This window comes from Eretmochelys imbricata, chromosome 14 (genome assembly GCF_965152235.1).
Source record: "Eretmochelys imbricata isolate rEreImb1 chromosome 14, rEreImb1.hap1, whole genome shotgun sequence".
Lineage (NCBI taxonomy): Eukaryota > Metazoa > Chordata > Testudines > Cheloniidae > Eretmochelys > Eretmochelys imbricata.
The window spans coordinates 46,087,485-46,101,316 of NC_135585.1; the positions used below are offsets into that span (position 1 = coordinate 46,087,485).

At 42.9% G+C, this 13,832-nt stretch overlaps 1 protein-coding gene across 5 annotated transcripts in view; it reads right to left on the reverse strand.

Annotated features, from left to right (window-relative positions):
• LOC144275260 (butyrophilin subfamily 1 member A1-like) overlaps positions 1–13,832 on the reverse strand; it is a 39,196-nt gene that overhangs the window by 14,212 nt on the left and 11,152 nt on the right. For all 5 annotated transcript variants that reach the window (XM_077834454.1, XM_077834453.1, XM_077834452.1 and 2 more), the window contains one exon: positions 8,885–9,001. In XM_077834454.1, the coding sequence (XP_077690580.1) occupies positions 8,885–9,001 (117 nt within the window). The remainder of the gene's footprint in view (positions 1–8,884; positions 9,002–13,832) is intronic.

Consider the following 13,832-nt stretch of genomic DNA (forward strand, 5'->3'; position numbering starts at 1 on the left):
TCTCTCTAATATCCTGGGACCAACACGGCTACAACAACACTGCAAACATAATTATTTAGGTTAGTCAAGACCAGACAGGACTGTGAGAAACTTCAGAGCGATCGAACGAAGCTAAGGGAATGGGTAACATGTTGGAAGATCGGCAAAGAGTCCTGTGACACCTTGTAGACTAACAGACGTATTGGAGCATAAGCTGTCGTGGGTGAATACCCACTTCATTGGATGCATGTAGTGGAAATTTAGTGGAAATTTCCAGAGGCAGGTAGAAATACGCAAGCAAGAATCAGGCTAGGGATAACGAGGCTAGTTATGGGATGAGGCCCTCTTCTAGCAGTTGAGGTGTGAACACCAAGGGAGGAGAAACTGCTTTTGTCATTGGCGAGCCAGTCACAGTCTTTGTTTAATCCTGAGCTGATGGTGTCAGATTTGCAAATGAACTGAAGCTCAGCAGTTTCTCTTTGAAGTCTGGTCCTGAAGTTATTTTGCTGCAGGACGGCTACCTTTAAATCTGCTATTGTGTGTCCAGCGAGGTTGAAGTGTTCTCCTTCAGGTTTTTGTATATTGCCATTCCTAATATCTGATTTGTGTCCATTTATCCTTTTACGCAGGGACTGTCCAGTTTGGCTGATGTACATAGCAGGGGGCATTGCTGGCACATGTCGGTGTATATTACATTGGTGGACGTGCAGGTGAATGAACCGGTGATGGTGTGGCTGATCTGGTTAGGTCCTGTGATGGTGTCGCTGGTGTAGATATGTGGGCAGAGTTGGCATCGAGGTTTGTTACAGGGATTGGTTCCTGAGTTAGAGTTACTATGGTGCGGTGTGTAGTTGCTGGTGAGAATATGCTTCAGGTTGGTGGGTTGTCTGCGGGCGAGGACTGGCCTGCCTCCCAAGGCCGGTGAAAGTGAGGGATCGTTGTCCAGGATGGGTTGTAGATCACTGATGATGCATTGGAGAGGTTTTAGCTGAGGACTGTATGTGATGGCCAGTGGAGTTCTGTTGGTTTCTTCCTTGGGCTTGTCTTGCAGCAGGAGGCTTCTGGGTACACGTCTGGCTCTGTTGATCTGTTTCCTTATTTCCTCATGCGGGTATCGTAGTTTTGAGAATGCTTGGTGAAGATCTTGTAGGTGTTGGTCTCTCTCTGAGGGGTTGGAGCAAATGCGGTTGTACCTCAGTGCTTGGCTGTAGACAATGGATCATGTGGTGTGTCCGGGATGGAAGCTGGAGGCATGAAGGTAGGCATAGCAGTCGGTGGGTTTTCGGTATAGGGTGGTGTTAATGTGACCATCACATGTCCGGACTGTCCTTCAGTGAAACCCGGAAATCATGGATGCCCCATCATCTCGGGCATTGGCACTCTCACTGAAGGACTGTCTGGATATGTGGACTCTCTACTCAGACCCTACGCCACCAGCACTCCCAGCTATCTCTGTGACACCACTGATTTCCTGAGAAAACTACAATGCATTGATGATCTTCCAGAAAACACCATCCTAGCCACCATGGATGTAGAGGCTCTCTACACAAACATCCCCCACAAAGATGGAATACAAGCTGTCAGGAACAGTATCCCTGATGATGCCACAGCACAACTGGTTGCTGAGCTCTGTGACTTTAACCTCACACACAATTATTTCAAATTTGGTGACAATATACCTCCAGACCAGGTGCCCCAGAGGGAATGAACAGAACAGGTAATCATCAAGTGATCCATCTCCTGTCACCCATTCCCAGCTTCTGGCAAACAGAGGCTGGGGACACCATCCCTGCCCATCCTGGCTAATAGCCATTGATGGACATATCCTCCATGAATTTATCTAGTTCTTTTTTGAACCCTGTTATAGTCTTGGCCTTTACAACATCCTCTGGCAAAGAGTTCCACAGGTTGACTGTGTGTTGTGTGAAGAAATACTTCCTTTTGTTTGTTTTAAACCTGCTGCCTATTAATTTCACTTGGTGACCCCTAGTTCTTGTGTTACGAGAAGGAGTAATGGAAGGATAAGCCCTTTGTCTGCAGCCGTATCATAAGGCCTAAAGTCTAAGGCCTTCGTCTGCAGCCAGATTAAAAGAGTAGCCAAGTAGCAGCCATTAGCCGAGTCCCATTAGTCACATCCTCACATTCCATCTAAATTACATTAAAACAATGTACTATCAGGCTGTTAAGAAGGAGACCCTGTCCTAATGGCACCCACTATCACCAGATAAAGATACAGATCTTAAGATGGTTAAAGAAAACTTAGTTTGATAGCATTCTGTCTGCCAAGAAATCACTTATCAATAGTTGTGGTTGTGAAATCCTCATTTCTTTATTGGTTTGTCATTATGGTCCCCACTTCCCTATTGTTTATCTGTATGGTCTCTGTCTGGTTCTTTAATTGTTTCTGTCTGTTACATAATTAATTTTGCTAGGTGTAAATTAATTAAGGTGGTGGGGTAGGATTGGTTAAAGAATTTTGTTACACTATGTTAGGATTGGTTAATAAAATTTCAGTATAATGATTGGTTAAGGTATAGATAAAAAGGACTCAAATTTCACTTTATAAACTCAGATCCAAAAGGAAGTTCTTTGGGAACCAACTCTTGGACACAGCCCCAAAGATCAGAGATGCCAGACCTCAACACTGCCAATGACACCATGCAGAAACTGCAGTCCCCCAGATGGACCTGATCCTGACTGGCCATCAAGAAAAGTTCATCTGTCTTATTGAGAGTGATGAGCACTGTATGTGTAGTGTGTGCATTCTGGTTTTGGTGATTGTTAATAAATAGAGGTGAAGGATATTACTGTGTAAGGATCTTTCACTGGTAAAAGGTCCTGCACACCTGCAGAAGTAGTATATACCCAGAGCCCTACGTATTGGGAAAGGGTGTGGGTACTTAAATTGATCAGGTTAGTTACACCCCTGAGTCCTACAAATTGGGTACAGGTGGCCCGGAGCCCTATGAATTGGGTAAGGGTAGGTGCTTTTCACCTGGAGCCCTATGGACTGGGAAAAGGTGGGGTGCCCTAATGTGTTCAGGTAACAGTAAATAACACTTTCTTATTTACTTTTTCCATGATTTTACAGACCACCATCATATCCCCCCTTAGTCATCTCTTTTCAAAGTCTTATTAATCTCTCCTCACAGGGAAGCTGTTCCATACCCCTAATCACTTTTGTTGCCCTTTTCCGAACCTTTTCCAATTCCAACATATCTTTTTTGAGATGGGGCGACCACATCTGCATGCAGTATTCAAGATGTGGGCGTACCATGGATTTATATAGAGGCAGTGTGATATTTTCTCTCTTGTTATCTATCCCTTTCTTAGTGATTCCCAACATCCTGTTCGCTTTTTTGACTGCCGCTGCACACTGCATGGATGTTTTCAGAGAACTATCCACGACTCCAAGATCTTTCTTGAGTGGTAACAGCTAATTCAGACACCATTATTTTATATGTATAGTTGGGATTATGCTTTACAATGTGCATTACTTTGCATTTATCAACACTGAATATCATCTGCCGTTTTGTTGCCCAGTCACCTAGTTTTGAGAAATCCTTTTGTAGCTCTTCACAGTCTGCCTTGGACTTAATTATCTTGAGTAGTTTTGTATCATCTGCAAATATTCCCATCTCACTCTTTACCCCTTTTTCAAATCATTTATGAATATGTTGAATAGGACTGATCCCAGTACAGACCCTGGGGGGATACTACTATTTACCTCTCTCCATTCTGAAAACTGATCATTTATTCCTACCCGTTGTTTGCGATCTGTTAACCAGTTACCAATCCATGAGAGGATCTTCCCTCTTATCCCATGACAGCTTACTTTGCTGAAGAGCCTTTGGTGAGGGACCTTGTCAAAGACTTTCTGAAAATCTAAATACACTGTATCCACTGGATCTCCCTTGTCCACATGCTTGTTGACACCCTCAAAGAATTCTAGTAGATTGGTGAGGTATGATTTCCCTTTACAAAAACCATGTTGACTCTTCCCCAACAAATTATGTTAATCTATGTGTCTGACAATTTTGTTTTTTACTATAGTTTCAACCAGTTTGCCTGGTAATGAAATCACGCTTACCGGCCTGTAAATACTGGGATCACCTCTGGAGCCCTTTTTAAAAATTGGTGTCACATTAACTATCCTCCAGTCATCTGGTACAGAAGGTGATTTAAATGATAGTTTACAGACTACAGTTAGTAGTTCTGCAATTTAACATTTGAGTTCCTTCAGAACTCCTTGGGTGAGTACCATCTGGTCCTGGTGACTTATTATTCTTAGTTGATCAATTTGTTCCAAAACCTACTCTAATGACACCTCAATTTTGGACAGTTCCTCAGATTTGTCACCTAAAAAGAATGGCTCAGGTTTGGGAATCTCCCTCACACCCTCAGCCGTGAAGACTGATGCAAAGAATTCATTTAGTTTCTCCGCAATGGCCTTATCATCCTTGAGTGCTCCTTTAGCATCTCGATTGACCAGTGGCACCACTGGTTGTTTAGCAGGCTTCCCGCTTCTGATGTACTTAAAATTTTTTTTGCTATTACTTTCTGAGTCTTTGGCTAGTTGTTCTTCAAATTCTTTTTTGGCCTTCCTAATTATATTTTTACACTTCATTTGCCAGAGTTTATGCTCCTTTCTATTTTCCACACTAGGATTTAACTTCCACTTTTTAAAGGATGCCTTTTTGCCTCTCTCTGCTTCTTTTACGTTGTTGTTTAGCCACCGTAGAACTTTTTTGGTTCTCTTACTATGTTTTTTTTAATTTGGGGTATACATTTAAGTTGAGCCTCTATTATAATGTCTTTAAAAAGTTTCCATGGAGCTTGCACAGATTTCACTTTTGGCACTGTACCTTTTAATTTCTGTTTAACTAACTTCCTCATTTTTGTGTAGTTCCCCCTTTCTGAAATTAAATGCTACAGTGTAGGGTTGCTGTGGTGTTTGCCCCACCACAGGGATGTTAAATTTAATTATATTATGGTCACTATTACCAAGCGGTTCAGCTATATTCACCTCTTGGACCAGATCCTGTGATCCACTTAGGACTAAATCAAGAATCGCCTCTCCTCTTGTGGGTTCCAGGACCAGCTGCTCCAAGAAGCCGTCATTTAAGGTGTCAAGATACTTTATTTCTGAATCCCATCCTGAGGTGACATGTACCCAGTCAATATGGGGATAGTGGAAATCTCCCATTATTATTGAGTTTTTTATTTTAATAGCCTCTCTAATCTCCCTGAGCATTTCACAGTCACTATCACCATCCTGGTCAGGCGGTCGGTAATATATTCCTACTGCTATATTCTTAATATTAGAGCATGGAATTACTATCCATAGAGATTCTATGGTACAGTTTGGTTCATTTAAGATTTTTATTTAATTTGATTCTACACTTTCTTTCACATATAGTGCTACTCCCCCACCAGCATGACCTATTCTGTCCTTCCGATATATTTTATACTCTGGTATTTCTGTGTCCCATTGGTTACCCTCATTCCACCAAGCTTCTGTGATGCCTATTATATCAATAGCCTCATTTAATACAAGGCACTCTAGTTTATGCATCTTATTATTTAGGCTCCTAGCATTGGTATAGAAGCACTTTAAAAACTTGTCACTTTTTAGCTGTCTGCCATTACATGATGTAATTGAATGGGACTTTTTTTCATTTGACTGTTTCTCATCAGATCCTACCTGTATTTTATCATCTTCTACCCTCTCCTCTTTACTAGGACATAGAGAATCTCCATTAATAGATCCTCCCCTAAGGGATGTCTCTGTCCTAACCATGTGCTCCTCCGCACCTGTCGGCTTTCCCCAGCCCTTAGTTTAAAAACTGCTCAACGACCTTTTTAATTTTAAGTGCCAGCAATCTGGTTCCATTTTGGTTTAGGTGGAGCCCATCCTTCCTGTATAGGCTCCCCCTTTCCCAAAAGTTTCCCCAGTTCCTAATAAATCTAAACTCCTCCTCTCTACACCATCGTCTCATCCATGCATTGAGCTCTGCCTGTCTAACTGGCCCTGCGCATGGAACTGGAAGCATTTCAGAGAATGCTACCATGGAGGTCCTGGACTTCAATCTCTTACCTAGCAGCCTAAATTTGGCATCCAGATCTTCTCTCCTATCTTTCCCTACGTCACTGGTACCTACACGTACCACGACCACTGGCTTCTCCCTAGCACTACACATAAATCTATCTATAGGTCTCGAGAGATCCGCAACCTTTGCACCAGGCAGGCAACTCTCCATGTGGTTCTCCCAGTCATCACAAACCCAGCTATCTATGTTTCTAATGATCGAATCGCCCATTACCAATACCTGTCTCTTCCTAATAACTGGAGTTCCCTCCCCCGGAGGGGTATCCTCAGTGCGAGAGGATACCACATCATCATCTGTAAGGAGAGTCCCAACTATGGGAGCGTTTCCCTCTGCTCCAGTTGGATGTTCTCCTTCCTCCTCAACAGCACAGAGGCTGTAAGACTGGGGGTGGGATCTTTCTACTGTGTCCTGGAAAGTCTCATCTATGTACCTTTCTGTCTCCCTTAGCTCCTCCAGTTCAACCACTTTGGTCTCCAAAGTCCGTACATGGTCTCTGAGTGCCAGAAGCTCCTTGCACCGAATGCACACATATGCCACCTGCACATATGCATGCTGCACTGGGTGCAATAAGCTGGAAAGCCCCCACTCTGTTGCTGGACTTCGGCCTGTATTCTCTTTTTACTCCTGTAGCTCGTTCCTTTGTTGTTCGTTTTTAGCGGGGGTGGGTTTGGTTTTAAGTTTAAGGAATGTTAAGTGTATCTTAACTGCCAACCCTCTCTCTGCCTCTTCAAAACAAACAAATAAAAAAAAGATATCCAGAAGGTGCTGACCAGAAAAGAGATAGAGGAAGCGAGCGAGAGAGCATTGATAGCGCACACACAGGAAAAAGGTGGCAATAGAGGACTTAAAGCAATAAAAGACATGGTGTCTTTCTCCTCTTGTGTGTGCAATTGTGGAACATTTCCTGTTTGTAGTAACACAAAGCTCTAATGTAGTAACACAATGCCATAACCGTATGATTATGATTAAGACATTGTAGTGTTTGTGGTCCAGATTAAATTAAACTGATCTTTAAAGAGATTTTTTTTCTCTCTACTCCCTGGGCCTGGACTCATGGTACCACTATAGGGCAGAATTAAGGCTGGTTGCGTGTCCTAACAGTACATTTCCAGGCCTCAGCATGTTTGCATTTCTTTCAAGTTTAACCTTAATTATCAATTTTCTGGATTTATAATGTTTGGTTTTAGGATAATTACAGTATCCCTGTAATAGATTTAAATATGTTCTCTCAACTTTAGCTCAATTTTAACTGGGTTTGTTTGTTTGTTTGTTTGGTCTGGGAAGGATTTTTTTTTTCAATTTAAAAATTCTGTACATAAATTTAAAGAAAACTGCTAAAGAGAACCATGTGATATTTCTAATATTTGAAGATATGAAGTATCAACTATAAATCTTTTTATTATATTTCTTGTTATGGCCAGATTCACCAGCACACTGTGGCTGTTTTGCCCCACTCTGGAGCAGCACAAAGCAGCCAGTTAAACTGGGTTTACAGCTTCTTTGCATCACCAGAGCAGTTCAAAGCAGCCAGAGTGTATAACACAGATTTCCCCTACCTCCCCACATCCTCCAAATCCCCCCTTGTTCTTGCACCTCCTTACATTCCCCAAGACACACCCCAAATCCCTCTCCCTCTTGCACCCCATATTTTGCTGCATACACACACCCCTAGTTTCCCCCTCCTGCCCTCTCTGTGCAGAAGATCTGGTGCAATGTGCAGCATTTGAAAACAAGTAGGATTAATGGTCATTTTTTGCCAGTATTTTCATAACTGGAAGTTGATCTGTCAGCAGAGGTTGGTGCATAAAATCTTCTCCTTCAGAGAAACTCACACAGAACTGCCCTGGTTTACAATGGCTGCCATCTCCCATTGCTCTCAATGGGATTAGGTTACAGTAGCCTGAGTTAAGGTACACTTTTTCACAGAGGCCACTGCGTCCCCTTGTTTCCAGTGACAGTGAAGTCACAGCAGTCTTTGTTCTGGGCAGCCTGTAGTCTCAGTCCCATGGGGAACAATAAAAGATACATTCACTTCTGAAAATGGCCAACTAAACCTGGGCAAGTTGTGACCTCAGTCCCTTTGAGAACAGTAGAAGATGATGGCCATTTTGAAAGAGGGCCGTTCTTTATCGGAATTAAACACTATCCTTAACTCCAACCAAAATATTGATTAATGACTTTGTTAAATATCCAATATACATGTATTACAAAAATTATATTCAGATGGTAAATATAAGAAACATATTTATACAATAAATAAAAAATGTGTCTGAAATGAGTTATCTTTATAATGACTGTAATAATGGCACTATTTAACCATATGTTCTGGTCATTTTAGTGGCCATTAAAATAAGTAATAAAGAATAAATATTATAACACAATTAGTGTAAACCAATAGTTATTAACATTGAAAGTAAATATTAACACCAATACTTTAGGATATATTTTGGTTGAAGTTAAGGATGGTGTTTAATTTTCTAAAAATATCAGATATGGTTTGTGTTGTTTTATTAGAAATTGTACTTGACTTTTTATCCTTTACTTTGTAATTCCTCATTTTTAATGGTTCCGTTTATTAATTAGAGCAATTATAACTCACATTAAATGAAGCTTTTTTGTTTCTGAATAATAATTAATTCAACCCCTCCTTCCCCCTTAGCCTCTGTCCATCTTCCATAGTTCTAAGCTCTCTTTAGAGCACTGAATTAATTAACTTAATTAATTCATTCCTGTGATTTGTTTTTAATGAAATTGTCCCTCTGGTCACACTGAATTCTCCCTTCTTGTCACTTTACCTTTCGCTCTGTGTTGCTTCCAGAAGCAGTAAGTGGCCAGGACAATGAGAACAGCCAGGAGAGCCAGGATCACCCCCAGAGCCACCATCCAGGGATTGACTCTTGGGAAAAACAGCTCTGCAAAGGAAAGTTCCATTAGTTTGCAAACACTGAGGCCCAGATCCACAATGGCGCTTAGACACCTAAACTGCAATTTGGGGCACCACTGCAACATGGAAAACCTCTGCTCGGCTGCCACCTGTCTCTCTAGGCACCTAAGCTCACTCAGTGCTTAACCTTTCAGGCTAAAAGTTCCCTACATTTCTGCCTCTGAGCATGCTCACTGCTGCCTCGGTCTAGGCACCCAGACACCTATCTCTATCAACTCCATTCAAAATCCAGCCAGAGGAGGTAGAGTCACCCATCTTATACCTTCCAGCCTAGTGGTTGGAGCACTCACCCAGGATGTTGGGGCCTGGTTCGGTTTCCCCCTCCCCTGCATAGGGAGACAGGATTTCAACAGGGATCTTTGCTAGCTGAGGGGCATGTGCTAACCACTAAGCTAGGCACGTTCTGGTGTCTGGAGCACCCTCAATCTCTCCGGTTAAAACTGTTCCAGCTTGTATGAGATACTTAGTAGTCCCTGGGACAGAGACCGAGGCAGTGCTAGTGACTCCATAGCCGGGTGGTTAGGGCATCCATGTGGAAGACCAGTGCCCTGCTCTCATGTCCCTTTAATTATTTATCCAAAGTGGATCAGCTTCAACAGGAGAGATTGAAACCCCCACCTCAGAGTATCCCCATAGCTCAGTGCTTACAGCACTCCCCTGAAAGGGGGAAACCCCTCTTCAAATCCCTTTTTTCTCTAACCACTGGGTGAAAAGACAAAAGGAGAGTTCCTCCTCCACTGACCATTTTGTGCGGGATGAAGCAGGCACCTAGCTCATTCTCACAAGAAACAGCTTAGCTACCTAAGCTGCCTGACCCCAGGTGAGGGGCTCTTGTTCGTGGATCACAAGCAGAGATAGGTGCCTCCCTGCATCTGACACTGAACTCTGGGACAGGGGCAGGGCTTAGGAAACACCCTTCTCGTCAGCATCTCCCAATGGCTAGCTAAGGCAGCTCCCCGCCTTGTGTACTTGCTTTTGTGGATCCTGTTCTTAGCTACCTGTCTTTCCCCATTCATTGTACAGGGAGCCTGGATGCCTAACTCAGGCTTTGTGGGTTCCAGTGATTTTCTAGCTCCCTAAAAGTTAGGCACTGCAATACTCAGTCTCACAATGTCTGTCGCTTTGTGAATCTGGACCAGTGAGGGGAATTCTGGATTTTGGTGATCAATGACAACACTGCATGACTGGCTGAAGGAATCCTATGGGAGCTCCCGATGGATGTCATGGTGAGATACAGCTCCTCCATGCTTTATTACAAAGCCAGTGAGACTCCTAGCCTTATTCTAGCTCTGGAATAGGGCTGACATCCAGACAACACTACAGATTGGAGTTGTCTTGTAATTGGGTCTGGGTGACACCCTGCCACGGCTGTAATTGTAGTGTAGATGGGCCTGGCAAGAGCAGAGACCGTGGGGGTGAGGTTTTCAAGTTACTTCATTGATGTGCTTCTGAAAATCTCACTCTTTAATGTCAGAGTTATTAGAAAACAATGTGTAAGAAACAGGAAAACTAGTGAAACCAGAGTTACCTCTGAACCCACGACCCTAAGCCAGGGCCAGATGGAGAGGTGCCACAACACATCAGTGTGACCTCCCCCCAGGACACAAGAGAACGGGGAGCCTCACTGGTCACAAACTCATCATCCAGTGGGTCACCAAATGCAGGAAAATGTTCACTCCCTTAGAGATTCCCAAATGGAAAACTCTGAACTCTAAGCTGAGGTGGCACCAGAACAGCTGAGTGAAAATGTCCTTTCACCAAGGGATCTATCCTTTAAACATGTGCAATCAGGAGCTTAGACATTCAACTAACCCCAATGTACCCACAGATGTTTACACCAGCAAAATAGCACAGAAACAAAACTAGAACCCTAGTCATGGCTGGGCTGAGCACTGGCCCTTGCTATTGTTCCTGGTGGCCTGTCCTCTGCGCTCTGCAGACTGTGTTAGGAAGAAATCCTCACTCTGATTCCTGTTCCTGTTAACTGGCTCCCTGAGGTCTTTGTGTATTTGGCAGCAAATAACTCCCTGTGTTTTAGCAGCACTGCTCAGGGCTTTGACCTTGTTAAATCTCTTAGGTGCAACCAAACTGGACCTGGTCAGTCCTTGCCAATGTGCAGGCCTGTGTGGATCAGCAGCACCCCAGAGAGCCTGCTCCTGATGTTCCGAGTGCAGTCCTCTCATCCGCTCCTGCATCTTACACATTCCTCTATACAGATTTTTTTTTCATTCTTTTTACTGAAATATGTCATAGAGTTATCAATTTCAAGGCCAGAAGGGTAGATTATGATCATCTACTCCGACATTCTGAACAACACAGGCCAGAAAACTTCCCTGAATAAATTCCTGCTTCAAGTCCAATAGCTGCGGTTGAGCAACAGAACTTCTTTTAATAAAAAGTAAAAGCCCCAGGAGGATTGTACACATAGGAAGTGTCCATACAGGGTGTTCTCTGAGGTTAACTGCAACAAAATTGGAGTCAGGAAATTCAGATCAATGTTCTCTCCGAAACCTTATCTCTGGAGCCTTCAACATGTGCATTAGCAGAGGGATAAGGTGGGTAAGGTAATATCTTTTATTGAACCAACTTTTGGGGATGAAAGACAAGGTTTCGAGCTACACAGAGCTCTTCTTCAGGGCTGTCTCTTTCACCAACAGAAGTTGGTCCAATACAAGATATTGCCTCACCCACCTTGTCTCTCTAACATCCTGGGACCAACAGAGCTACAACAACACTGCAAACATTAACAGAGGGTCCATCAAAGTGTTGACCAACTGCCATGACTTAATGGTGAGTAAGGAGATTTTAGCCCCTGCTGCAGCCAGTCGCACAACGATGTGAGAAGCTCCAGCCATCACATAATTTCCAGCCCTACTGTGGGGAAAGCCCCTCTCATTGGCTGCCTCCCAATCTCCTGGGGTTGGCAATTAGAGCTGGATGGAAAACAGAATTTCCGTTCTACAGGAAATGCTGATGTTTTGAAAAAAAAAAAAAAAAAGGTTCTGAATCCTACTGAAAAGCTTAAATTTCCTGCACAATGAAAATTAAAAAAAAAAAAAATTCATTTGGGGCCACCAAAACATTTTGTCTCATATGTCAAAACATTATAGTACAATATAAAACATAACATATAACATAACTACACAAAATATAATATACTTTATATTCAAATTACTATTTAATATAATGTACACGCCAGACAAAATCAATCAGAAGAATAAAGTGAAAATATAATGTAATGTTTGATACTATCCAAACAAAATGAGTCAAAATGATTCATTTTTACCTTTTCCCATCAAAAATGTCATTGAAATCGACACATTCCTGCAAAATACTTTGATTTACACCAAGCTGCCTTTGCTAATGGAAAACGGTTCTGTTGAAATACTTCTGAACAGCTCTGCTAGCAATGCCGCCTTCATTTTGTGATTTATGAAGTAGTGGGCAATGTCACAGTGTCACCTAATGCACCCCTGTATTGAAATTCTACACACCATTGAAATAAGCGTTGTATATAATTTGCCTTGTGAGGCGTGATGAAGTGGGGAATTTTCTTAATATTTGTATTAATAGTGTCTGCGCGCACCTTAGTTTCCCCTAGTTGCATGATTAACCAGGTAGTTGGATATGGGTGTTTGATCTTTGCAAAGACCCCTAGAGCATTAGGTGTGAATGCAGTCTAGCTGCCTGGGCCCAGACAATGGGCAATACTTTGTAAATTATCAACTGATGGATGGGGGACCCAACCTCTGCAAGAAGCCAGCCAGTTAAAAAGAGTTGGAGAACAAAGAGAGATGGGGGCCAGGTGACCAGTTTTGCCTGGGAAATTCAACAAAGGATGGAGGAGGGGCAACTGGGCATGACAGAAGGTGAGCTGTTGGAATCAGGACACTCTCCAGTTTGAGTCTCGGGGGAAGGGGGAGAGCCAGGGCTCTGGGCGTGGCCAACATGGACTTTGCTGTAGCTTTCTGGGTCCTGTGCTAACAAAAAACTCGCCTACGCTGTGTTCCAGACCACTAATAAACCCTTCTGCTTTACAATGCTGGCTAAAAGTCACTGCTAACTGAGAAGCTGGGGGTGCATGACCTGCTTTCGGGGTGTGTAAGGATGCCCCCAGGTGTCTCATTCAGATGGACTCACTGCAGGGAGCTATTTCTCATGGAAGAATTTCAAAAAAACTCTGCACATGCACTGCATATTGGACTATAATCTATGGAACTGATTCTGGAAGAACTGTTTACAAGTCAGCAGCTCATCTGTGCTAATGTAACTGACCTAAGAATTTTATTCATGTCTGTATGGATAATGATTGTTTAACCACAATAACTTTCTTTTATTTTTAATAAATCTTAGTTTAGTTAATAAGGATTGGCTATAAGCATGTATTTGGGTAAAATCTGAAATATTCATTGACCTGGAGGGTAATGTGTCCAATCTCTTGGTATTGGTAGAACTTTATATATGGTGAATAAGATTTTCAGTAATCTTCATCATATTTGACTTGGCTGTCACGGTGAGAGCCAAAGGCTGGATTGCTTAAAGGGAACTGTATTTTAGCTTCTTGGTAATCAGTAAGGCATTACAGAGCGTGTTTTGTTACTGGCTGGTCTGACGGGGTGTACTTCCCCCGCACTGGACAAGTAGGGACAAACCACACACTCTGGGCAGAGGAAGCCATTCCCCTCACCTTACTGGGCATGCTCCAAGTGCTGCCTCAGTATAAAAGGAAGCAGCCCAGATCATTCTAGACTGACTGCCAGAGAGGAAGGATGCATGCATGCCGCAGCCTCCAGCCTGGG